At 30.9% G+C, this 26,021-nt stretch overlaps 1 protein-coding gene across 1 annotated transcript in view; it reads right to left on the minus strand.

Moving 5' to 3' along the window:
* Window positions 1–21,227: 21,227 nt before the first annotated feature.
* LOC145324428 (angiotensin-converting enzyme-like) overlaps window positions 21,228–26,021 on the minus strand; it is a 28,997-nt gene continuing 24,203 nt past the window's right edge. The window contains exons 22-32 of the mRNA XM_080167017.1: window positions 25,882–25,967; window positions 25,373–25,401; window positions 25,195–25,283; window positions 24,560–24,622; window positions 24,162–24,228; window positions 23,786–23,876; window positions 22,638–22,746; window positions 22,361–22,435; window positions 22,013–22,061; window positions 21,619–21,679; window positions 21,228–21,391 (exon numbers count right to left, since the gene is read on the minus strand). Of these exons, the coding sequence (XP_080023143.1) occupies window positions 21,336–21,391; window positions 21,619–21,679; window positions 22,013–22,061; window positions 22,361–22,435; window positions 22,638–22,746; window positions 23,786–23,876; window positions 24,162–24,228; window positions 24,560–24,622; window positions 25,195–25,283; window positions 25,373–25,401; window positions 25,882–25,967 (775 nt within the window). The 3' untranslated portion in view covers window positions 21,228–21,335. The remainder of the gene's footprint in view (window positions 21,392–21,618; window positions 21,680–22,012; window positions 22,062–22,360; window positions 22,436–22,637; window positions 22,747–23,785; window positions 23,877–24,161; window positions 24,229–24,559; window positions 24,623–25,194; window positions 25,284–25,372; window positions 25,402–25,881; window positions 25,968–26,021) is intronic.

Consider the following 26,021-nt stretch of genomic DNA (forward strand, 5'->3'; position numbering starts at 1 on the left):
TTTTTGAAACATAAGCAGGGGAATGGATTTTTTTGTGCTCGCTATATACTTTAAGGGAAGTCGCCAATTATTAAAATTGAAACTGGACGTATAACTAAACCTTTTGACTAGAGTGTAATGTATCACATCTACTATGAATAATAGATTTAAAATTTCGACCCAGACAACATTACAAATAAAACTTTAAATTGAACTTGAAGATTTGCTCTATCAATTTTAATAAAAAAAAATAACCCAGTAATAGTGTCTGACTGATTAAGACGTAAAAAAAAATAGCCAATGAGAGGCCATTATTGACCAATTGTAAAATTTATAGTGGCCTCTCATTGGCTAATTATTTGTTTTTACGTCACAATCAGTCCGACACTTTTACTGGGTTAAAAAAAATCTTTTTTGTTGTGATATTCTCCTACCTAATGAACACATTTGCAAGGATACACTTCCTTGTCATAAACTTTTTACAATCCTGTGTAAAAATGTAAATTCATCATATAACCATCTCCACAGCTATTTTCCTTCTCATTTCAGCAAAAGCTAATTTACTTTCAAGGTAGATTGTTCTTAAACATATAAACCATTTAATGCATCTTTTTGAAAGGAAGACAAAATTATCCATAAAGATGTTATTTTTCCTTTTGAATTCACTTTAAATGAATAAAAAAAGATTTGTTAGTTGTAGACAAAAATCTTTAAACTGTCTAGAATCTGATAGGCAAATTTGAATGCCAAAATGCATTGCACTTATATTTTGCATAAAAACATGTCTAAAAATAGATGCAAAATGTAACAATTGATTTGTGCATTTATTTATTCTGACTGACCAACTGTGAGATTCAAAGATAAAAAAATTAAAGTTTTATAATTACAGCTAATTTAATAGAATTTTACCTGATTTTTATTATACACAAAAAATTAAGCAATTTCTTTTTTTTGCTTATAGAAAAACACCAAATTGAATAACATAAGTTGCTAATACAATCAAATTAAAATAAAGTATGCAATATTTTTAGATTATGTCAAATAAAAACATTGATGAAATCCTTCAAAATCATTTTTTTTACTGTGAAATAAACTTTTAAGTGAATATATCTTGGTGGAATCCTTATGAACCATGCTTGTACATCCTGCCAGATACAATTGAATTTTCATATTTTGTTGTATGCACTCTACATACATAATAACTCTATGTACATTTACATAGAAAGTAGTGATAGTGTCAAGATATTGTAGCAAATATTGCAACTCTAGCTTTATTCAATACTAGCGGCTACGTCCCTAGGGGCCTCTAAGGGCACTTGAAGAGGGAGGAGTTGACTCCCAAAAGCGAGATCCTTTGGTACAAACAAACATACATACTTTTACTTTATTACAAGGATGTGAAATTACTTCTTCTTATTCATCCTTGTAAAAGCTAGAAATTAAGTTAGATAGTTAAGTATTGAAGTGCCATTTCCAAAAATTAAAAGTTTGTTTTAATAATAATAATAAGAACTTTTATTCAATAACTCTTCAATCCTGTTATGAGTAAATCACATAGACAATTAATTATTATATTGAGATTACATGTTAATATTTCATAATATAACGATAATAATTATATGTTTTTATTGTTACTGGTAAACATAATTGCGGAATTTGATAAACTAGGTGATTTCTCTTGGCGGGCCAGGTGCAGCTGAGCCTACTTCGGGCTGGACTGTGGTTGGTGTCGGTACCACTTTCGCCGGCCGGTGACCGCCATATAAATGCGGATCAGAAAGTTATCCGCTCGTGGTTCCACCGCTTTTAACATCTACGAGCTCGCCTTCACATCAGCTTTGCCTGCAACCCCTTCTCCATAACTTCCATATGTCAACCTGTACAGCAATGTTAGTACGTGACCGGTCAACGAGTTGACCGGCTAGCGATTAGACAGATAGATGGATCCTGTGCCCAACATGTAAATATGAACCAACCTAATCATGACATATAGACATTTCGTGTGACCAAAAGAAAATTTAAGAAAATTTAGAATGAAAAAACTATAAGATTACGAGAAAAAAAAAGGATTTCTGATTAAAAATAGGAATTTGTTTAGAAATTAATAAAAATTTAATAAATTTTAATAAATTTTGTGAGAATCTCAACAGGTTTCTAGATGCGCTCCCCCGTAAAAGTAAGTTGAAAAGAAAGAAAAAATTGTAAAGTTAAACTTAAATATTGATATAAAGAATCATGTTGAAAAAATGTTGAAAAGAAAATATTGGAAAGGAATTGCTAAAAAATTTGATAAAAAACTGTAATGTAGAAATTGTTGAATGAATTTAATTTAATTGCAGGGGTTAACATCTAGTAAGAACTCTATTTTGAACGACAACTCGACGACGGGGATGTAGGTATTTAGGTCGGACTCGAAGGACACAATGTACGCCTTCCAGGAGCTCCTGGTTGTACAGACCGGGACAAGGTAGTCTAAAATAAATTAGATAATTAATTGAAAAAAAATAAAATTGAAAAATAAAATTAAGTTGAAAAATGAATCGAAATTAAATTTTGAATTTGAAAAGTTAAGATTAAAGAAGAATTTCTATGTGTATTAAGTCCTAGGTAGTTAATTTGTATTTAACGTTTCCCGGCCGTTTACAAAAAACTCCGACGTTCTTGAATTAAGTTTCAACCCTTGTTGAATTTCCATTAAATCCCTTAGTCCCTGAGACGACCATGCACAACCTCAATGAATGAAAAGAGGGAAAGAGAAAAAACATTGCTTGAAGGCATCAAAAATTTGGTTGAAATTTAGGACAGAATGATCCGACGCTATAATTAAGTATGTCAAACCGATGCGTGAAATATTTGAGAAATGTACAAAAAAAAACCCTTTAATCGTATACTCATTTTAAATATGATAGGGATAAAGATTCTAAAAAATCTAAAAATCAAAAAAGAAGAATACTTGAATCCAACTTAAATTGCTCTGGTGATTATGAGTATGAGTATGATGTTATGATATATTGTTGCCTGCATAAAGTGTAAAAATAAACTATTGATAAGTTAAATAAGGATAAAAATGCAAGAAGACTAAGACTGAAAAATAAAGAATGAGAATAAAGAATGAAACCATTATATTGAATTTAATACAAAGTAAAAAGCTTTCCGTTTGAACTCCAGGAATGTAGGTATTGTTTTTAAATTTTCAGGTAATGTGTTCCAAAGTCTTGGGAAAAAATGTAATGGTGAATTGAATATAAAATTTCTATTGGCTTGATCTACTATGAAATTATTTCTAAATCTGGTTTCATAATCATGAATTGTATCACGTGTGTTCCAGACACCATCAAAAACTCTTGGCTGCATATTGTTTTTATATTTGTACATAAATAAAAACACTTCGTATTCCATTTGCTTCCTAATTGGTAAAATTTCCAATTGTTTAAATAAAATATTTGATGGAAAACGGCGTGGTTTTTTTGCTATTAAGCGGCAGCACTCCTTTTGGAGCTTTAAGATTGGCTCCAATAAGGTGTTTGGAACAGCAGTGAATACAATTAAACAATAGTTGAGAACAGACTTTATGTAGGCAAAATAGAGCAATTTAAGATGTTGCGAGTCAAGTATATGACGCATTTGACGTAATGAGTATACGATTTTTAGAATTCTTTTGTGCATTAAATTAAAATGGACTTTGAAAGACAATTTTTCATCGATTTGAATACCCAGGTGCCTTGCGGCTTGTTCTCCAGGGTTACTATTCGAAAAAGTTATATGATCTAGTTTCTGGATTTTTTCTGGAAGGTTCTCTCCTTCATGGTTAGAATTGATAAAAACTGGAAACTGTTTTATAAGATTTTTTTCCTCTTCCGTGAAATTTTGTCTTGGCGATTGAAACAAAATAACCTTGGTTTTTTTGCTGTTTATAATAAGTTTATTACTGTTGTACCATTCAGTAATTTGAGGAAGAGTATTTTCAATCTTAATAAACAGATCCCTAATGTTGTCAGCTGTTAAAAGACAAAATGTGTCATCTGCAAAAAGAGACAGCAGTGCGTCTCTAGTGGCAGAGTCTAGATCATTAACTACGATAAGAAAGAGAAGTACACCGAGTGTACTTCCCTGGAGAACACCGATAAGGATAGATAGTACATCAGAAAACTCTCCCCCAAACGCAACCTGTTGTGACCGTCCTTCAAAGTAGCTTTCGAACCACCTCAGGACCACTCCACGGCAACCATAATGCTCGAGTTTTTTCAACAAGATGTTTCGATCCACAAGATCGAAACACTTCTTGATATCAATTAATATCCTGGCGCACACTTTCTTTTCGGAAAGTGCTGCCGTGATACGATTGACAAGATCAAGAACATTATGTGCCGTGGAGAGGCCCGGACGGAATCCGAACTGTCGTGTGGAGAAAAAGGATCTTTCATCTAAAAATTCATATAGTGATTTGTACATGATCCTCTCGAGTGGCTTCGAGAATGTGTTGATGATAGAAACGCCCCTCCAGCTATCTAAGCTGGTCAACGGCCCTGATTTATAAACGACTACATTCTTGCTCACTTTCATCCCTGAGGGAAAAATTTCAATAAATTTATAATATAAAGTAGTAAGATTTTTTTGTCTGAAGCTTAAGATCTCAAAAATTGGTGGTTCAAGAGGGTTGTACTGTTCAAGAAAGCTTTATAAATATCTTTGGATGGTTTTAGGCTACTTTTCAGACTGTCCCCGCTCTCCCCTAGAGGCTAGGGGCGAAGCAACTAGTTGAATATAAAGAGGTTCATAGTTTTTGTTTTGTTTATTACTTTAGGTCAGCTCAGGTTAGGTTCTGTTGGGATCTAATTAGCCCTACAGTGTTAGGCCCTTTAAAGGATGAGGAGTAAGAAAAAAGATTACCCCACCTTGTAATTAATCTAAACAAAATTCGTATAAGCTACACTATCCTTGCTCATAGTAAACTTTATGATAATATTTAGAAAAAAAACAAAAAAGTATTTTTTAATAAAGATTGTTTTTTAAAAAATATTAAAATAAAATTTAGCTGTAAAAATTTCACACTAAGTTTCATGGTCCATTCCGGAATACAGAATAAAATGTTCCTACAACACACTTAGTGACCAAAATTGATTTATACATATTTATTATTTTCTCACATTCATTCATACAACTTTAATTCTTGCTTTAACCAACATGTTTGGATTGCTATGTTTGGTTAAAAAACTTGCATGTCAAAGGTAAATTTTTCGCGATTCGTCGTATTTTTAAAATGGCTTTTTATAGGTTATTTTAGGTTAGGTTAGGTTATATTGTGTTAGGTGATTGCCTCACAGGGTTAGGTAATTGGCCCCGCAGGGTTGGAGCCCCCCGCAGGGGCTAGAAATAGGAGAAAAGCTACTGTGAAAAATACGAAGAATCGCCCCATAAGGTGCAATGTTACAAAAGGGAATATACCCAATTTTTCAAATAATGATTTTTATATTAATAAACTTTTTTTTCTTTTTTAACTTCCTACTTCTTTCAAGATGAAAGTTAAATTTAAACCCTATTCAATTTTATTTGCTAAATTAAGAGTTTTTTTTTTAAATCGATTATCTTATTTAACATCTTTATTTTTAGCAAATCTAAAACAAAAATCCTTAGAATGGCATAATAATATTGATTATATCATTAATAATAAAAAGCAAAAATAAAAATATTCTATTTATTATGGATTGATTTAACATTTTGAAGATTTCTCAGTGATATTGAAATTAAAAATATATACTTTTTAAAAATCAACTACTGTATTATAATTTTTTCTCCATAGGTCAGAGTAGGGCTCTGCAACAGTTTGCTGAAGGAAATCTTTTACCCAACTTAATTATCAACTTATTTTTATAATATTAGATGTCTAGTTATATGTACATAGTTCCCACATGGGTTTACCTATGTAAACCTAAAATAGATCGGCATTGTAAAATAACTAAATGAAACAGCAGAAATATATGAAAATCATGTCTTGCGCTATTTCTGATTTGGAATGATGTTATGATTTGAATGTATTGTTGTCTTAACTATTCCCTAGGGAGAGAAAGAACAGAGATAGGAGACAAGAAAATCATTTTAAAGGTACACTCCACAATCTAGTTATTCCGTTTTATTCATGTAGCCAAAGTCAGAATTGTTACCTAATAAGATAACATTATAATATTGATATAAATCAAAGTGGGATAACTTAGTCAGAAAATGGGAAAAATATGTTTGACTGTGTAGACAAATATTTTCTAATAGCTCAGCTGCGGAATATTGAGTTTGAAAATGCGATTTTTAAAAAAATAAAATAAATCATATGCAGCTTTGCTACCTGGGTTACGTGAGTTTGCAGTTTCGGCGGAGGCTGTTCTTAGCCACAACAAGCTGGTTTTTTCTACATAATAGTGCTGTTGAGCTGTGGCTAACATTCTATATAAATTGTCCAAAAAATAATAGATAGTTATATAAAAGTTAGCTTTTAATACTAAAGATTCATTCAAGATTTATATGATCCTAAAAGTATTTAAAAAAACTACACATCTTAATACAAGAGTGTCCTTTCATTTATAAAAGGGGAAATGGGCAAGATCAAAGCATTTTCATAATCATATTAAAAGACAATGTGTGCTTCTTTCAAATTTATTTTCAATTATTTTGTCAAATGTGATCAATTTTAAGTGTAGGGATATTGTATAACTAGGGTTTGTCAGCGAATGTGCGTTTTTTAATCACTGTTACACTAGCCCCGAACATACATGGTCTCTGTATCGAAGGGGACGGAAAATAGCCTAAAACTAACCTTTGACTTAAACCTAAAAATGAAATAACCATCTTGGGCCAAATGTAATAGTTATGTAAATCATAAGCTACGGCCAATCAAACCTTACTACTTTATATAAAAACCAATTTTTCTTAGAACATAACCTTGCAAGGCTACAATAAAGTTAGTGTAACCTATCCGAATCCAAAGTTAAAAAAAACCCGAAAAAATACCTCCCCCTCCCCCACACACTATATATTTAATCTATTTCAAATATACATATATGTTCTGTTTTAAGGGTATCTTGAGGGAAACCGCCGAACTACTTGTAAAACCAGCTTGTGAGTGCTGAGAATATGGGCTGCATTCTAAACATTCTAAACACCATAATATCTATATCCTAACAAAGCCGAATGGTTGGTCCATGGCTAGCTGTATACAATGGCGGGGGACAATAATCATACAATTAAATTGTGCTACGCAGACACACAAATATAACAAGGGTGTCAACATCCAAAAATAGCAATGCTCGACAAATCTGACAATAGGTCAAACAAACGTTAACAATTACAGAACAATAAAGTAGTTGAATATCAATATACGCTTAAAATACAAAAAAAAACTTTATTACGTTACTATCTAGAGACTATTCACAAAAAAAACTTTACATCTTATTATCTCAAAAATCACTATTTGATAAGGTTATCAATTAGATATGCTCATCATGTGATAATGTGGAGAAAAATAGTTTCCTTAGGTATTTACATTTTCCTACTAATTACAGAGTGAATAAGAACACTTTTAGAATAGACTGTATTATCAAAATTATATATTTGAAATCAGTAGTATGATTTGAACAAATCTACATTTAATTTTAAATTCAATGTAAAACGGACAAACGCCAAATATAGGAGAGCTTGGCTTCAAACCAGCTAACAATATTTCCCCTCTTGTTCTCATGAATTTCTTTCTCTCACATTTAATGCTTTTTTCATCCCTTTTATTTTATTTTATTTTCTTCAAACAAAACACACAATAAAATTAAAACAATTTAAGAAACAAATGTAGAAAATATTATGCGGTAATTAAAACAGTTTGTTTTAGTATAAAAACATTTTTTATTAGCAAAATTTATATAGTATTGGTTAGTTTGACTTTAGAACTGCGTTTACTAATGCTTCTCATTTCTACGTCTTAGATGAGGTTGACAAGACCACACCCAACACCTTCATTTTTAGCTTTTAAATGAAACAAACAAGAACAAAATTTGGGTGTTTTACAGAGTTTTTTCTACAGTTAAAAACTTGCTTGAGCCCTATATTAAATTACACTGTTAAGGCTAACCATTTCGGCTCAGCAGTTAGCAAGATCCTGTTGTTTTTATATAAGGATGAGTAAGTAGGCCACTGCAGCTTGAGCCAGAGGGCTAAAATCTGCCTCACTTTAAATTCTGAAGCAACCCCATAAGTGTCTTATTATGACACACTTCGCTTATAACACTATACCTTGTTGTAATAGGAATCAGTATTAAAAAATCAGATGAATAGGATAATTTTAAAATTCAAAAATTTGTTGCCAAAAAAAGTAAAAAATCACCTTGTTTTAAATGGACGTACGGTCTTTCTGGTAACGATTATAGAGTTGTTGCGCTTTCTAAGTCGTACCTTATCCAAAGTTTGAAATCGATGGGACAATTATAACCTGTTTAAACTAACGAAAAGTGCTAGCTGTAACCGACGGATGTACAGACGGGCGGACCTACCCTAATTATAGAAAAGCTTCGCTTTTAATAGCCACTTTAAGCCTCATGCACCCTCAAAATCACCCTTAAAATGAGTCTTAGCCTGTAAAAATGTTCATTTGCAATAGTCATAATTATTCGATTGTCTAGAATGCATACAAGAAGATGTAGGTCATATTACTAATTAAATGCAATGAAAGGCTTATATACATTGCCATTAGTTATATCAGTTAAATTTTAATTTACTCCAACCATTGCAATAGACTGTTATAAGACTCGAAGATATGTCTTTCTGTCTCTCTCTGTCTCTTTCTTTCTTTCTCTATCTCTTTTTTTTCTCTCTGTTTTTGCTATTTTTTTAAAATTCTTTCTCTTCGCTACTATTGAACCTTAATCGCTCTTGTTTTTTTTTAGAATAATCTATCCTTATCAAACGTAATTTATAATTTTGGTAATCAATGCTCTTCCTAAATATAACATACTGATTTTTCATGGCTGTGCATGTGATTTTTATTTCTCGCATACTTTTTGTTACTCTTTTTATAAATTTACTTCCTGTTGTATCAAAGGCAATAAAGAAGACAATACCCATTTTGTTCTTCAAATAATTCCCAGTTACAAAGTTCATTTGGAAAGTGGATAGAAAATAACGTAATTTAGGAGACCAGAGCGTTTTTTCTGATTCCATTCTTCTATTTAATTGCTAATAGATGGAGTGTATAACAAATCTAAGGATGATATTATATTCTTAAATTTATTGGTGGTTCAACTGTGCTAGGGCTCCGTAGATTTATGACCCGCAGAAAAGAAAAAATCTGCGCATTACCTCTTTAAAACTTTTTTAAAATTAGGAAGGGGTTTCTTTGCTCGCTAGCACTTTGAAGAAAACATCGAAAAATCGAGAAACCCATTTTACACAATTTTTCTTCAGCTCTCCAACTATACAGGACAGGCGGAAGGAGGGGAAATAAACATTGAGAAAACTGGGAAATAACTACGTTAATAAAATGCCCTGGGTCCGATACACAAAATTTCTTCTATTTCAACTTACACTTTAACGACAGTTCCAACAGCCAAGGATTACTAAGGAGAGCCAAATCTCTTCTTTTCTGTCCAAACACAAAAGGTATTAGGTTAAATAACACCTAACAGATAACCAACTCTTTGATTGCATGACCTTTGTCTGGAAGTCATAACTCTATAAGGTAATGATATGCGCCTATTTTTTTGGTAAATGCTTTGACGCGGTGTTGAGCCGAGATTCGAACACATAACCTCACCGACGACGAGCGAATGCACTACGTGTTAAAAGGACTCTCCACAGAAAAATCAACTTTAGATTTTTGAAAATCTAACCTGAAATTATTATTCTCTGTTCAATTTTAATTTGTGCTGCTTTAGTGATTTTTAGCTTCTATTTTTGCCGCCGTTGCCGCATTCATCGCCCTTCTCCGCCGCTACTCCGCTGTACGTCGCTTTTTAATACATGCTCCCCTCTCCCTTGTTCAGAAATTAAATGGAGGCTGGGGGTGTTGTGTATAGCTACGTACGCAATGTTTAGCGGAGTAGCGGCGGAGAAGGGCGATGAATGCGGCAACTGCGGCAAAAGATGGTTATATTTGGCGGAGGCGAACACAAAATGGAGGCGGCAGGATTGTCCAGTCAAGGAAGAGGATAAATCGTAGAGCGGCTGGTTGCAATGGAGCAAATGTTCTTTAGCGGCAAACATATATTGAGTGGAGGAAAGTGTAGTATATATTGTTATAGCGACAGTACAAATAGGCGGCGGACAAAATTTTCAAAGGGCTTCGATCGCGATGCCACAAAAACAAAAAATGCCTATAATTGAACAGAGAATAATAGTTTCAGGTTAGATTTTCAAAAATCCAAAGTTGATTTTTCTGTGGAGAGTCCTTTTAAGCCACTTTTAGTCCTTTATATTTTAGGTTACACTATTCTAAGGTTATACAAAATCTTAATTGTTGGGATAGGAATTTAAGTATTAGTCTTTTGTACATGATGTGCTTTTAAATCTTCAAATAAATTGGCTTCTTGATAGAATTAACCCAATAAGTTCACTATCATTGTTCGTTTTACACTTTATGTATATGTGTGTGTGTGTGTGTGTGTTTGTACTCAAAGAGCTCGCTAACTGCTATCTCAAAAATTATCTCCTTTACATAGTATCTTCTTATAGAAACTAGAAAGAATTTTATCTATTTTGAGAGAGGATACCAAATTTTACCCAAAAAAATCTTTCCTTTTAAAGAAATTAAATAAGGTGAGCTAAATACTTTATAAAAAACTTTGCATTGCAGACAAACTGAAGTAAACCGACAGACAAACAAAGGTTGGTGTATAATAGAATGGCAACTCTTTTATTAATATTTTGTGCAACTTTGGAGAGACATTCTTATTTAGAGTGTGTGTAAAAATGGGCAATAACAAGTGGTACAGCAATGCTATTAGTTTTTATAACCTGGCTATCTTCTTTTCTGGCATTTTTAGATGAGACAAAAAATATAATATCTAAAATGTTTTTGCCTAATTTTTAAAAATTATGCACTAAAAATCTTTTGTGTTTTTTTTCGCCTTTTTAGTAGCGAAGCTACTCTATAATTTGAAATGTCCGTCTGTCCGTCTGTCCGTCTTAGTTTGGGGGAAACGTGATTTTCTCGGCTCCTATAAAAGATAAAAGGCTGAATTTTTTTGACAACATTCCCATTATTAAGGAGCACAATTAACCATAAAACATCAATGGCGGTAGGACCGCTTTCTAGCAGGTTTTAGGCTATTTTTGTATTTTTCACATTTTTCTCCATATCTTTGGTGTTTATGGTCCGATTTCTAAAATTTTTTCATACTAGTATCAAAATTAAATTTTCTGTCGTTTCAAGAAAACAATTATGAAGGTCAGACTGCCTTTAAGCAGGTTTTAGGCTATTTTTGTGTTTTTCACATTTTTCTCCATACCTTTGGTGTTTTTGGTCCGATTTCCAAAGTTTTTCAGTTATAGATATCAAAATTAAATTTCCTGTCGTTTCAAGAAAACATCATTAGCAGTCAGACTGCCTTTTTGCGGGTTTTTGGCTATTTTTGTATTAAAAATAAAGTTGAAAAGGTTTCGTGATTTTTTCTTAATATATGTACATGCTTTTGACAACTAATATCTAAATTCTTATACATATTTTTTATGCTTCGCTACTTATGGATGTTGTCATCCTTGTTTATCTCTTCATTAGCAAAATTTATAAATTTTTTCATTTAGTTTTGAACTAAAGATTACCAATAATGCTTCTAAAGTTTTATTTTAAATTTAATGTGTTTCCCCTTATACACATTATATATCAAGTAGTAGTTTTATAATTTAAAAACTAATATATACCTAAAAAATATATAAAAACTTAGCAAATTCATTATGAACTGAAAGTTAAAGAAATATAAATCAAGCAAATGACAAATTATGATGAACTCTGACACCTCGCTCTCTCTCACTCTTTTTATCAAGGAAATATGACAAAGAGAGATCACATTTATGTAGCAATCTCGTAATCTAAATCATTTTTAAATCATTCAAAAAGAACGGATTATTGAAAGAAAAAGGAGTAGCGGCTGGCTTCGTATTTTCAAAGTAGCTTTACTCTTATTTCTAACCCTGCTGAGAAATAATTAACATTTATCTAACATAACCTAAATTATCCTATAAAAAGCTACTGTGAAAATATGACGAAACTTCTACTTCATTTCTTTCCATGATCTAAAAGTACTATACTAACAAGAACAAAATATGTTTTTTAGGGTAAAAACTTTTCTGGGGTTAATTTCTTTTAGGAGGTTGGTGGTAATCAGTTGGCTTACGAAAATGCTTGATATTTTATTTATTTGTTTTCTAAAAAAATAGATAGATAATCAAAAACTTTCTCTCAATTCATAAACTAGTGGAGAAGCATAAGAAGTCAAAATAAAAAAGCCCGTTTTATTAGAGCATTTTATCCCCAATGCCATCTTATAGAATAATCGATATATATAATTACTTAGATGTTCTAACAGATTTTCATGTACTGTAATAAAATGATACTCTTAGCTGGCTAAAATGATGATACGCCCATTTACACACCTTTTACTGAATACAGATTGACCAATAAATAGGATCCAAATTAGCAATCTAAATTGACGACAAATTTTCTCCTGTCAATATCCATTTATAGAATGAGGTAAAAAGGGGTTGGGATTTCTTCTTAATTGTTCCTTAAACCCCTTTTTACTAATTCTCCGCATGTATCAAATTCCAATATTTCAATTAACTCAAGTGAAACACTGAAGAATTTGTAAAAGTATACCCCCCACCCTTCAATAATCCAATTGTTCTTGTTTTTACTGAAACTCTGACAAACTTTGAAACTTGATCCGTCATAGACATGGAACAATAAATGTAGAATAAAAATAATAGATTAAATCATTTCAATACAAGAATAGAAGGTGTACGAGCTTTTTGTAACTCTGCCCACGGGGTGGATGCCCTGTGCCGACTTTCAATTTGGTCTTTGAATATCAGCCAACAGCGTCAGAAATATAAACACAGCCAAGTCGCTAAACAAGGAGCAGAAAACAATTTGCTAGCAGTCAAAATGTCCCTCACCACTTGGCCAGCCAAGAAGGCTAGCCAAGAAGTTTGGGTATCTAAAGCCAAATTAGCAAAAACACATTACTTTGGTTTCAACTTTCTTATAATATTTTATCCTAGCCTCTTTTTACCTTATCGTTTAAAAAATCGTTCTTAATAAAACAATTCATAAATTTAAAAAAAATACTTAAATGAAGTAATAACATGTTTTTCATATGGTTAAATAGCTAATAAATAAAAGATGCACCTGATAATTATTCTACAGACTTATTAATCTATGTTTCTTTACCAATTCTGTGATGACATTCTTGGGTTTCTGCAAAATTCCAAGCTACTAGAGGCAATAGTCACATACTTAAAAAATATTTGAAAACAAAATTTATAAAGAAGAAAGAAAATAAATGAAATTTTTTATCATACTTAAAGCAGTAACATAAATTTGTCAAATTATTTAGTAATCCTTATACTAAAGTAACAGGATGTTTGTTTGTCTGTGTCTCTGTGTATCTGTGTGTCTGTACCGAAGGATCTCGCTAACCGCTGAACCGATCGGTTTCTCCTTAACAGGGTAGATTCTCATATGTCCCGGGAAGGTTTTTAACTATTTTGGGGAGGGTACAACCACCCTCCCAAGAGAAATCGAATTTTTTTTACGTTCTCGATTTTATAAAGAGATTTCAACGCAAACATAAACGTCAAACGTTATAAATTATATTTAAAATATAAAAAAAAACATTTAAAGTGCCACTAGAGGCCTTTAGGGGCGTAGACGCTAGTCATTAATAAAGTAGCAATAGATAAAGGTTTTTGTTACAATCAGTAAATATAATGCTTAAATGCTAATTAGGGGTGGACTTTATTTCACCCATTCTTAATCAAAACAAGAATGACAACATCCATAAAAGCGACTTGTTTAGTGTCAGAACTGAAAAATCAGATTATAAATGTCGAAGCAAAATTGTAAGTAAATTTGTAGAAAAAACTGCTTAATACAGGATAATGTTTATTGACATACTTACATTTTTAGGATTCGATTAATATTTTAAAGTTGTTTCGCTTATAATATTGTACTTTGTTGTCTCAGGAATCAATGTACCAAAAATCAGATCAATCGGATATTTAGATCACATAAAAATTTGTTGTTAAAAAAGTAGAAAAATCAACATGTGTGAAAATGGACGTACGAACATTCTGGTAATGATTATAGAGCTACTACGCTTTCTAAATTGTGCCTAAACTACTACAGGAATCACCATGCAGAGTTTGAAATCGATAGGACAATTCTAACATGCCAAAATTAACTAAAAAAGCTAACGGTCTCGGACGGACGGACCGACCCTAATTATAGAAAAGCTTCGCTTTTATAAAGTAAAATATTTTATCTCTGTGGAATAGAAATTTAGAATAGCAGCGATACTTTAATAAAAAGAAAATATGGTAATACAATCTAAAGTTAGTTACCGACCGATGCGCGGATAACATTAAAGGTATATTTTCTCAAGGAACCCACAAAGTTATTCGAACTTAAGTGTGTGGTTATTTATTAAAATAAAAAGAATGAATTTGCTTGACACAGATTTGAAATTCTGTTAGAACAGTAAAAGTTTTGGGTTTGATCTCTTAGTACACAAGTGGATCACTTTGACCGCCCCCCCCCAGGACGTCCAATTTAGTTTTAAAAAAAATGTGGAGGGTGCATACTCCAACTTGAGTATCCCTGAGTATCCTTGAGTATTTATCGTACTTTACCTAATATTTTTTTTTGAAAAAATAAGAAAAGAAGGCTGTTGGGCTAGGGTGGGGGGTTGTTAATGGCAAATAAAAGGATTTTTCCAAGTTTTGATTTATTCTGAACTCAGTAAGTCTGCCAGTTCTAATTAGATTTGGGATGTGTGTGTGTGTGTGTAAAGCAAAACTTTTTACATATTAAGTTTGTATGTCTGTTGTTGATGTCATGTTCTAATTGTCTCACTGAATTAAAAGTAAGGTATAAAAGTAAGCAGATATTAAATGCCTTCCAATGTACTTAAATTATGTAGTAGATAACTAACAGGAAACTTCTAATACTAGCAAAAATCAACTGAAATTTTATATATATCATCATATTTGGATGACAAAGCTTATATTATCTTGTTTTAACGTCATAAATTTCGGGAAAGGGATAGGCAAAGGGAAAGGAGAACCTTATTTCTACCACCTCCTTTTAAGAGATTTTCTTCCCCTCTTCTCTTCTCATATCCCGAAATTTATAACGTCACAACAGGACAACATGGGCTTAGTCATTTGGATTATTTAATCAATTTCTTTATAACTATTTCTCAGGGTCCTACGACAAACACAGGAGTCCCAAACTTCGGAGTAGACATTTAATCTAACCTAACCTATTTAAGACCATCCAATAGGTTTTTTAAATGTCTAACCCCTGCAGGGGGCTTATTTGTTCATTCATATCTTAACATAACCTAATCTGTATAGACATACTTAATAAGATTAATATTTTAACACTCCTGCGTTTGTCCACTCCGAGGTTTGGGACTCCTGTGTTTGTCCTGGAACCTTTCTCAGTATAACAAGACAATTTTTTCCATATACACATATAAAAGCTTCATTTGCACAGATGTTGTCATCCTTGTTATAAGATTTGTTTGTGGTGACATGTGTTTGTTTTATCAAATTTTAAACAAATTCAAATTCAAATTAACAATTTTTAATAAAGTGTACTGTTGTTTAAAACTTAAATACTAACTAAGATTATTAAAATGGGGTGGAATTCAGTCAAATGGCTGTAAAAGGCACTGATTTTTAGAGACTGAACCTTTTTTTGTGACCTTGCACCTAGACTTTAAATTTTACTTATACTTTACAAATATACATCCCAAATAATGATAATAAAAATACCCCTTTAAATATTGAAAGTAGTTTAGAACCAACCAATCAAAGTACCTAAAGAATTTCAGCCAACAAATAAGATAACGCGGTTATAAAACTTTGGGTATTTATGTAATTTCCAGTCCAATGTCCTCTCCCTCCCTGAAACACTACACTAGATCTAAATTGTATTTGAGAAAGTGAGAAGAAGAAATAATGTTGAATGCTTTCAATTCATCAAAACTAAGTCAAGTAAACTTATACACACACACACACACTTGCAACAAAGTATATTAATCCAAGTATAGGTCATATATTTGGTTCCAGGACAAACGCAGGAGTTGACACTTAACCTTACCTAACCTATTTAAACCATATATTAGTTTTTTTTAAATGTCTAACCCCTGCGGGGGGCTTATTTGTATATTCATATCATAACCTAACCTAACATAAATTGATATTTTAACACTCCTGCGTTTGTCCACTCCAACGTTTTGGAGTCCTATGTTTGTCCTAGCACCGTATATTTGTCTTATAACCAGAGGTGTTAATAAGTGGGTGTATCCACCTCCCTGGCAAAATTTAAGAGATCGAACGACACTGTTTTTTACTGTACAGTAACTGGATAGGACGCCCTAAAATACACCCCTCTTGTTTGGGTGGCAAAATCCTCAGCACGCAAATACAACTCGTTCAGATTATTAATGAGTTTATAAAATTTTAGTTGGGTATTTGGGCCTAATCCTCAAAAATTACTTATGCTAGCCTAAAAGTTAGGGTTTTTTAAGTCTTGCTTATGTCATTTTATCGGATTTAATCTAATGTTAAATAAAGATCCTTTTAAAAATCTATAAAAAAATATAACTTTTCTTTTTTATAACTTTTTTAGTTTACGGTTGAAGTGAAAATTACAATTCAAAGACATTGAAAGACTTTCAATTTATTACATAATATAAATTCAATTTTCTTTGATGGTTGAAATTATAAAATTTATATTCTACAATCATCTCGACCAAATGTGCTCTTGTCATGAACAATTATTATCATTGGAAATCTTTAAAGAAAAAAACGGATCATATAAAGGAAATGAAGTCATTCCTAAAAAGGACAGAAATTTCCTAAATTTGTAAGATAGTAGACAGAAATCACCTTCCTTACTGAGAATTTGTAAGAAAAAGGAAATGATATAGCCTTCCTATACCCAAGGAAGGCATTTTCTGTTCTTTTTAGGAATGACTTCATTTCATTCATATGATCCAAAAAACACCTATAAAAAGCAAGTATTTGTGATATAATTTCAAAAATAATAATTTTAGCTTATTGCAATAGTGTAAAAATAAATTTAAATGAAAACGTTATCAAATATATTAACTTATGAGAAGCACATCTATAAGTCGCAACATTTGCCTTAATCACTGTCTAAAATGACTAATCTACAATCTTTACTCTTGTTCACGAGTTTCCTGAATTTTAGTCTTTTAGATATGCTATTTATCTGTTAAGTAATATCTGGTATTTTGATATTTGTAGAAATGGACATTATTGGATGCATATTGTTTTTAAAATGTTCTGTAAAAATATTATTATTCTTTTTGAAAATTTAGTCAAAGTAGAGTCTTATTTTATATTAAAGATTGTGTATATTTTACACTTACATAAACCCGTTTGTTTCTACATGTTTAAATATTTTGATATTACATATTAATATCCATATCGATCGATTAAATCACAAATGAAATTTGTTAGCAAATAATAAGTATTCTAAAAAGCACCTAATCACCTTAGTAAATAGCTTCAATACATTCAGTTTGATGTTGGAATTAATTTTAACTAGGTGAAACAAATTTTTAGCTAAAAAACCTTTTTATCTGTAGCATCCTATGTAATTCAGGGATGGATTGTACATTGGCCTATAAATTACAATGGTACCCAAAGTTTTATAACAATAATCATACTTTGGGTACTTTTATTGAGTTTTGATTGATTGATTCTTAACTATAATTGTCCAAACCTTTCAACAAACAATTTCCATACACAAGAGGGGAAATTTTATAAACATCATTGGAGTATTTATTATCCAATGTCTTATCCCTTGATATCCCTGATGAAAATATAGACTTAGTCCATGGGCAGCAATGCAGAAATTCCACTTGAAAGAGAATTAATTGTGACATGTGAAACCAAAGAGAAATTATACTGCTTCAAACAAAATAAAATACACAAATATCCACAAGTTTTAACTTTCTTAAAGCAAAACTTTTACTATGTTTATTTTGCAGCGAAGATACTCAATAAGTATGTTTGAAAGTATAATTTTTAATTAATGAAATGTTATGTTTATTAAATGATGCACTGCAATTTTAAAAATAGAAAAAAAGGAATTTCTTATTTGTCAGGTTTTAGGTAAGGTTAGGTTAGGTTATGCTAGTTTATAGATAGCCTAACAGGGTTAGGGCAACGCAAGTATGGCCACTTGAAGGTTATGGCCCATTGCACTATAATTCAAAATAGGGGGCGTTTTTTGAGATGGGTATTTTTTTAAGTATAGCAGTGCCAGCTTCTTTAAAATTAATTTAATAATTGCTATGTCTTTTTTCCTAAAATCATACTATATAGATAAGAAGATTATAACTATTCATGGGGGCGGGGGGGGGGGGGGTGCGTCCCGCAGAGGGTTTAAAGAAGTGTGTTCTAGGAGTCTCAAAACCCTTCTCTGAAATCTAAAGTTTCACTTCTTCTGATTTGATTTTCTTTACAATGGTTAAATTTTTTACCTCCTAAAAATACTTAGTCCTGCCATTTTAAAGATTTCACGCAACATATAGAATTAAACAAAAAATATGAAAATATATACCAGATCTACAACATATTAAATAACGATATAAATAAACAAATATTTTCAGCCAGAAATACTCGAGAACTCTTTACTTTTATATTTTATTTATTTTACTGTTTGTTTGATTCCCTTGGGTATACTTAATCCTAGAAATACTATTTTCTAAGACATCCTAATTTTTAGCTTTACAACTAAATATATTGTGTAATATCAAACAAATAAAAGTATATTTTACATTAAATATTTAGTTTTGTTATTTTTTTATTTTTAAGTTCAAAATTTAATGTTGAAATTTCAATTTCACATTTCACAACAAGAGTACCTAAAGGCATATAACTACGTTATCTTATTAGCTGTCTAAAAACAATTGGTAATCTCATCACATGTAAATGAACACGTGACGTAATGTAGAAAATTTTCAAACAATAATTTTGATCTACAGAAGGTGTATTTTGTTTATAATCATTTGGATTTACGTTTATTTATCATCCATTGTTTTATTCATTGAGGTTTCTCCAAGTATATGAAACGCATAATAATCTATACTTATTTAATTTCTGTAAGCTTTCAAATTTGGAGACAACGTTGCAAAATAGCTTTAAAATTGTATTACAAAATAAAAAAGATTATCTATATAATTTCAACTTCTTTATAGATATTAAAAGGTTTCGAAGATTACTTTTATCATAGGGGTCGACAGCAGATCTTTCAGTCGCACGGTTAAAACTGTAGCTGGGGCAGAGTAAATTTTTAGAATGACAGGGACAGAAAAGTTGTAACTGAAGCTTTTTGGCTTTTTGTTTATGTCCTGCAGTTTTTTTTTTATCTGTGCATGCAGCTTATTGCTGCTTCGGCTTCAGTTTTATCTGAGATGAATGCGGCTCTAGCTTCTAACAAACTTTGTTACTGATTGTAGGCTTATTTGGTGGGTTAATAAGCCACGTGCTGACATCTATGCTTTTTGGGTGGTATAATAAGCCGCGGCGCGGCTGACAAGCTACGGTAGCTGTTTGGATAGCTCTTAAAACGATGCGGAAAATTCTAAAAGGGCAGTTTTCGAAACTTTATTTTATGTCATTTCCTATACAGAGAAAAAATTTGAAATCTTAAAGATACGTTGGAAAAAAGCCTTGAAATGCAATCAAAGTTTGGCTGAGTGATTCAAATGCAAAATGGAGCATACACCTTACCAAGAGTGATGCTACGAATTCACCTGTCAGATAAAAAAGAGCTAAGTCAGCAGTAGAAAATCAAACAAAAGATTACTTTGAGCATATTATTAAAAGTAGTAAGATTTTTTTTTGTATGTAGCGATTACAAAAACTGATTTTCGGATCATGCAATTTTTCTTGTCTTCAGATTCATAGCCCATATAGTTTTGGACTGCAACCACTTGTATATCAAAAATATAACTATCCATTTTCATAACAGTCTTCAAAGATTGACTGGCAATAATATATAATTAATTTTTTTTAAATAAGATAAAAAAATATTTTTTAAAACTATTTTATTAAATTACAATAAAAAATAGGTTATTTTGTATGAACCATACTTTCAACATATGTATATATACATATGTGCACATACAAAGTTCTAATTCCTCCCAAGAAAATGTTCATTTTCAATGAATACTTGGAAAGGTTTTGATTCAGTTGGGTCCACTAAACCAACTTTAATGTTGTAGGAATATAACACCAAGTTATAGCTAAAGAAAGGCGTTATAAATGGTTTCTACTGCTGATATTTAAGGTGGTCAACATAAATAGTTACATTAGTGGGAAACAAAACAGGAGAAACTCATTACCATGCACTGTTAGAATTTCCAGCAAAGGTTGTGTTATCAAAGGGTTGTATAAAGCAAGATTTGTTCAGTGATAAACCAAAAATATGGTGTATCCTATCCTCTGTAGGCTATCCAGTATTAAAGGTAGTTTCTCGGCCCCAAACATGTAATGAACAGTAAAACTTTATTAACAATTTTGGATGTTGAACAAGACAGACAGACAGACAGACGTTTGTGTTTAGGAAACAATCTTGATTTCAGATGAAATAAGAATGACAAAATTACCAGAAGAACTGCCTTTCTATTTTTAGATATCCCTTGGAATCGTCTTGCTAGATTTACAAGCCTATTTATGATCAGAACTATTATTGAAAACAATCCTATTATATAAAGCTGTTTTTGTTTGAAGTTTTAGATTTCAATAACTAATAAACCGATTGCGTTCCTCATTTTAGAAAGCTTTACATAGGTCAAACGAAGGTTTTAAGCTATTTTTCAAACTCCTTCAATACAGAGCCCTTAATTGACCGGGGCGAAGCCTCTAGTTTTAAAATTTGATTCAGGGAAAGTTAATATTATCGTATGCAATGGTCTAATTTTTTTAAAACAACGAATATATACAAATCCATAAAAAATCTGTTATTTATTTTAAACCTAATTTTATTACAGTACATATTATTTACAAAATATTTACAAATTGGTACAATAGTAAATTTATAAACACACTTAAGAATCTGTTTAACTAAAGTGTATAAAAACCATTAATGCCGTCAGCCATATTGACAAAATAATGCCTGAAAAAAAATAAGAATTTATATAATATAGTTTATTTTAAATTTTCAAATATTTTAAAAATCACGAAACCTTTAAAAATTAAGTCTACAGACAGACGGACAAAAGATTATATGAATAGACTAAATGCGAATATACAATTGTAAATTAAGCTGGAAATAGTTTTATCATGCAGTGTCTTATCCCTTTAGATCCCTAGAGAATTTTGAATTAAAAAAATAATGTATACCTTGTGAAGAATTTGGTGCTTTGTCGCATAAATCATCAATATCCTTTTCAAACCATCCAACCTAAAACAAGTATAAACTTTTTTTTGTTGCCGATTAAAATTATTCAACATGTATTTTTGTTGCTATTTCTTCATATTAGAGTTCAAAATACAGGGGACATTGAACTGTAAATTACACTGGTACCCAAAGTTTATAACCCCGTATTTTTATTCATTGGCTCTAATATTTTGAGTAATTTTTAAAAATTTCTAATTACCAAAAGAGGTAATTGTACATTAATTGATAGTTCATTGTCTTATCTATTAGAACCATAAGTAATTTTGATACCACAGTAACTTTTTTTTTTTTTTGTTTTCAGAAAATAAAAATTATTTCTTTCTTTTTTATATATACCTTTGCTCTGTTGTCTCTGTTAATTCGTTGTAGCCACTTCTGTAAAGGTCTAAAATTTAAACATTAATTAAAACAAGTTTTGTTTTTAATACGTGAATCAAGTGTATCAGTAAGACTATCAAAAAAATATTAATTTTGAAACAGTCTAATTTTTTTATCTAAATAATTATTTTTAAATAAAGGTTATGGTATTATTATAGGAATATTTGATGAAAGTTTAAATAAGAATGTAAAATCAGCCATGACCATTCCATAAAGCAATATAAATTTGAATGTTGGACTGGGGACGTAAAACAATACTTAACCCTGCTAAATAGTAGCTGCGCTATTAAATTAAACTATAGTAACCTGAAATATTCTAGAAAAGGTTGAACACTCATATTCCTAGATCCGGTCATAATTTCTAGAACTTCTTGCCAAGGCCTGCAAATGTCGTCTTTTAGTGATTCATTTTCAGAAAAAAAAAGATTATATATCTCAATTTAGTAGTTGTAGAACTGTAGTTATATCTGGTTGTTTATAATAAGAAACAAAAATATTTTTTTCTAGAATTTTTCCCTGTCATAATATCAACGTATATTCTACATCGATTACCTAAAGACAAATTGTCGAATTATTTACTTACCTGGAAGCACCAAGTTGCAGCATTTGTTTAAATTTATCGCCTGCGTCCATGGATGAGTAGATATTACATCTGTGCAGTGGCTTCGCGGGGTTTCCTGGAGCGTATTGTCCTAAACATTATTAGTATGATGAATGTATAAGTATAGATGTATAAATCAAACATCTACCTGGGTCCAGTGGTGGTGGGGACCATTAAAATGTTTAATTTATCACATCAAATCAACTGTTATTTCTTTACAGAACCTGCTTCAATTATAATTTTTAAAAAAATCCAGAGAGGATTTATTTGTTTTTGACATAATTGTCCTTGTTTGCCTTTAAAAGAAACTCTTAACGTTAGAATATTTATTTTAATGACAGTTTGACTCTGACGTGGCGTTTGATAGATGTTTGCTTGTTCTTCTTAAAAATTTACAAATACTAGGACTAGTAGCCAAGGATGTCCAAGCTTTTTATTTTGAAGTGGGTCATCTAATGTATTTTATCCCTGCCTTGGACATCTATGTAAGTAGCTAGGTTATTGTTTATCTTTTTTTTCAAAAGTGAACTAAAACCAAATTATTAAAGACTAAGTTCTAATTGTCAACCTTGTAAGAACACTATGAGTGTGGAAGTTACAGACCATAATCAAAGAAAATCTTTGTTGTTTCAAAAATGTGTCTGGAATAGTTTAAAATATAAAAATTATTGTCTAAAACACTTGATGTCATATGCAACGATATTGTAATACTTAAACAATATTGGAATGCGAAGATCTACTACTTCACAACTTTTGTCTCCAAATTCTTGATTTATTTTATAAATTTTTGTTTATAATTATCTATATAAATGCAAAGAGTTGGCTTAATTTTATTGATTCATATACTGTTTTCTGTAAATTAAAGTGTTTATAGTTCTATAAAATATGTTCATAAAATTATGCAAAATTAGAGGCGTAAAATCTATATTGGGGGATGGAGGGGGGGGGGGGAAGGTATAAAACTAGGGGTATTAGGGTATTGAGAGGGATAATCTAATGTATTTTTTTGAAATTATAGGGGATAACATGAGGGGTTTCAAAGTTTGAGGGGGTAAACACCCTTAGAGGTTTATGCTTTGCATTCATGGATGTCGCTATTACTGCTTGATAGAATATAAATTAAACTTTACCTGCCACTGCACACAAAGATTGGAATATTTGGAACTCATAGATAAAGGCTGTAAAGTACCGAATATAACCAACATCGTTGGCTATATGAAACTGAAAAAAAAGATAAATAAAAATGAAATAAACACAATAACATCTTCATATAATTGCATGAATAGTACAATTAAATATCAGTTTATAATTTAAATACTAAATGCATTTGTTAAGATTGTTTAAAAGCAAATTGTAGCGTATAAATTCTAAAAGCTTGTATTTGTATCTACTTAAATAGGTCTGAGTGCTTAAAAACTCACTATAAATGATTAAAGTATATCAATTAACAGTCAAAAAGAACTTTATTTTGTAGCTACGCTTATTATTTGTACAGTAAAAAATCACCTTTGATCCTGCATCAAAATGTTTGTAGCTTCTTTTGTTTGGTGGAGTAATACCTTCAATTTCTTGTCTAAGTACAAAGAACGATTTATATGCAAGAGTAGCGAAGATTTTAATAATCATTCAGTTTGATAGGACAACGGATAAACCAATAAATATCTTCTCTGTTTAAAATTGGTTTCTTGTAATAGTTTGTGGGAATGAAATATATAGATCAACTGATGGGTTATGGTGGTTTGCCTATTTTAATTATTTATAAAAAGTTAAATGTTAATTTTATATCTCAAATAGGCTTAAAGTTTTTACAAGTCAACTACCAAATGATTTAAGCGCTGCTAAAAGAATATTTTGGATGTGTAGAAAGGTTTTGTTTTATATGTTTAATTAAAATAATTATTTACCTTAATTTCCACCAATGACAGTTCATATTTTCCAGAGTTGTTTTATTAGAAAATACATCCCATCTAAATTAATATTAAAGTTGTTGTTGTTATTTTGAAAAATTTGTCTAAATAACGCCCAACATGTGCAAAGCTTTTGAAATAATGAAAAATGGGGATTGGAAAACAGGGAAGTCTGAGTGAAGCTAAGATAATTGAAGAATTTATATCGAATTTTATGCACTTCTAGCTATTGTTACCGACAGACATGCAGAAGGACAGACAGATATATACAAACACCGGATCAATTGCAGTTCACGGTAACATATTCCTGGTAACGAATATTTACAAAAAATCTATGAATTTGAAAGGCTGCTAACTGCCAAACGGCTGAACGTACAGATCATACCCGCACACTGTTTTAAGCGGCATAAGAAAGCCTACAAATAATCTGTAATAGCCATAAATAAATAATGCATAATTATCTCGCAGTGCAGAGAAATTCGCGACAAAGACCTATTTACGCGTTTTTTCTTCAGTGAAGCAAAAAGTAACAATTAAAATTTTTTGTCTATAAGTAGCGTTTCTATATAGATTCACATAACTAAAGGCAAATCATAGACTAGCCACACCTTTTAAGAATAATAAAACTTTACCTAAATCTATCAACCAAATAGCTGTACGGTAGAGTAGATAACTTCTGTAAGGCCATTCCAAATAGAAAATTTATGTTTGTTTCTTCATCCTAAAAAGATTAGTTAATCAGCCTTTAGTAAAAACTTAAACATGGACAATAAAATATTAATAAATAATAGTAAATTTGTTTTTAGTTACCTGTATATCAACGTTTTCTGGCAACAAACCTTAAATAGATTAAATTTTATAATTATTTAATATTAGTTTTTTAGATTGATTTTAATAGAAGGGGGGTAATTTCTTATAAAAAGTGCTTGAAACGAACACAGTAATAGTGTCTGACTGATTATGACGTAACAAAAAAAATTAGCCAATGAGAGGCCACCATAAATTTTACCATTGGTCAATAACGACCTCTCATTGGCTAATTTTTTTTTGTTACGTCATAATCAGTCAGACACTATTACTGTGTTCCTTGAAACTATAAAAATAGTTTAAACCATGGTATAACATAAATGAGGAATTGTCTAAAAGCTTGGTACATTATTAATGTTTTAAATGTAATGTAATTTTTTTTTATAAATAAATTGTCGATATAGGACATATGGGGTATCATTTTCAAACATGATTGTTGGAAATGGGAGGGTTCTATAATTAAGAAATAATTGTTGAATATACTTAACATTCTTTTCTATTTAAATGTTTACCTATTCTTTTAAAATATTCTCCAGAGCCCATAGCCAGTGAAGCTATATCAGCCACAGCCTCGTGAAATCCAGGGTTAGCTCCGTCTCTATAATTAGGGTATTAAAGTAACAAAGACGAGAGAGTAAATATAATTATAATA

The sequence above is a fragment of the Acartia tonsa genome, chromosome 7 (genome assembly GCF_053477335.1).
Source record: "Acartia tonsa isolate MP-2025a chromosome 7, ASM5347733v1, whole genome shotgun sequence".
Classification (NCBI taxonomy): Eukaryota; Metazoa; Arthropoda; class Copepoda; order Calanoida; family Acartiidae; genus Acartia; species Acartia tonsa.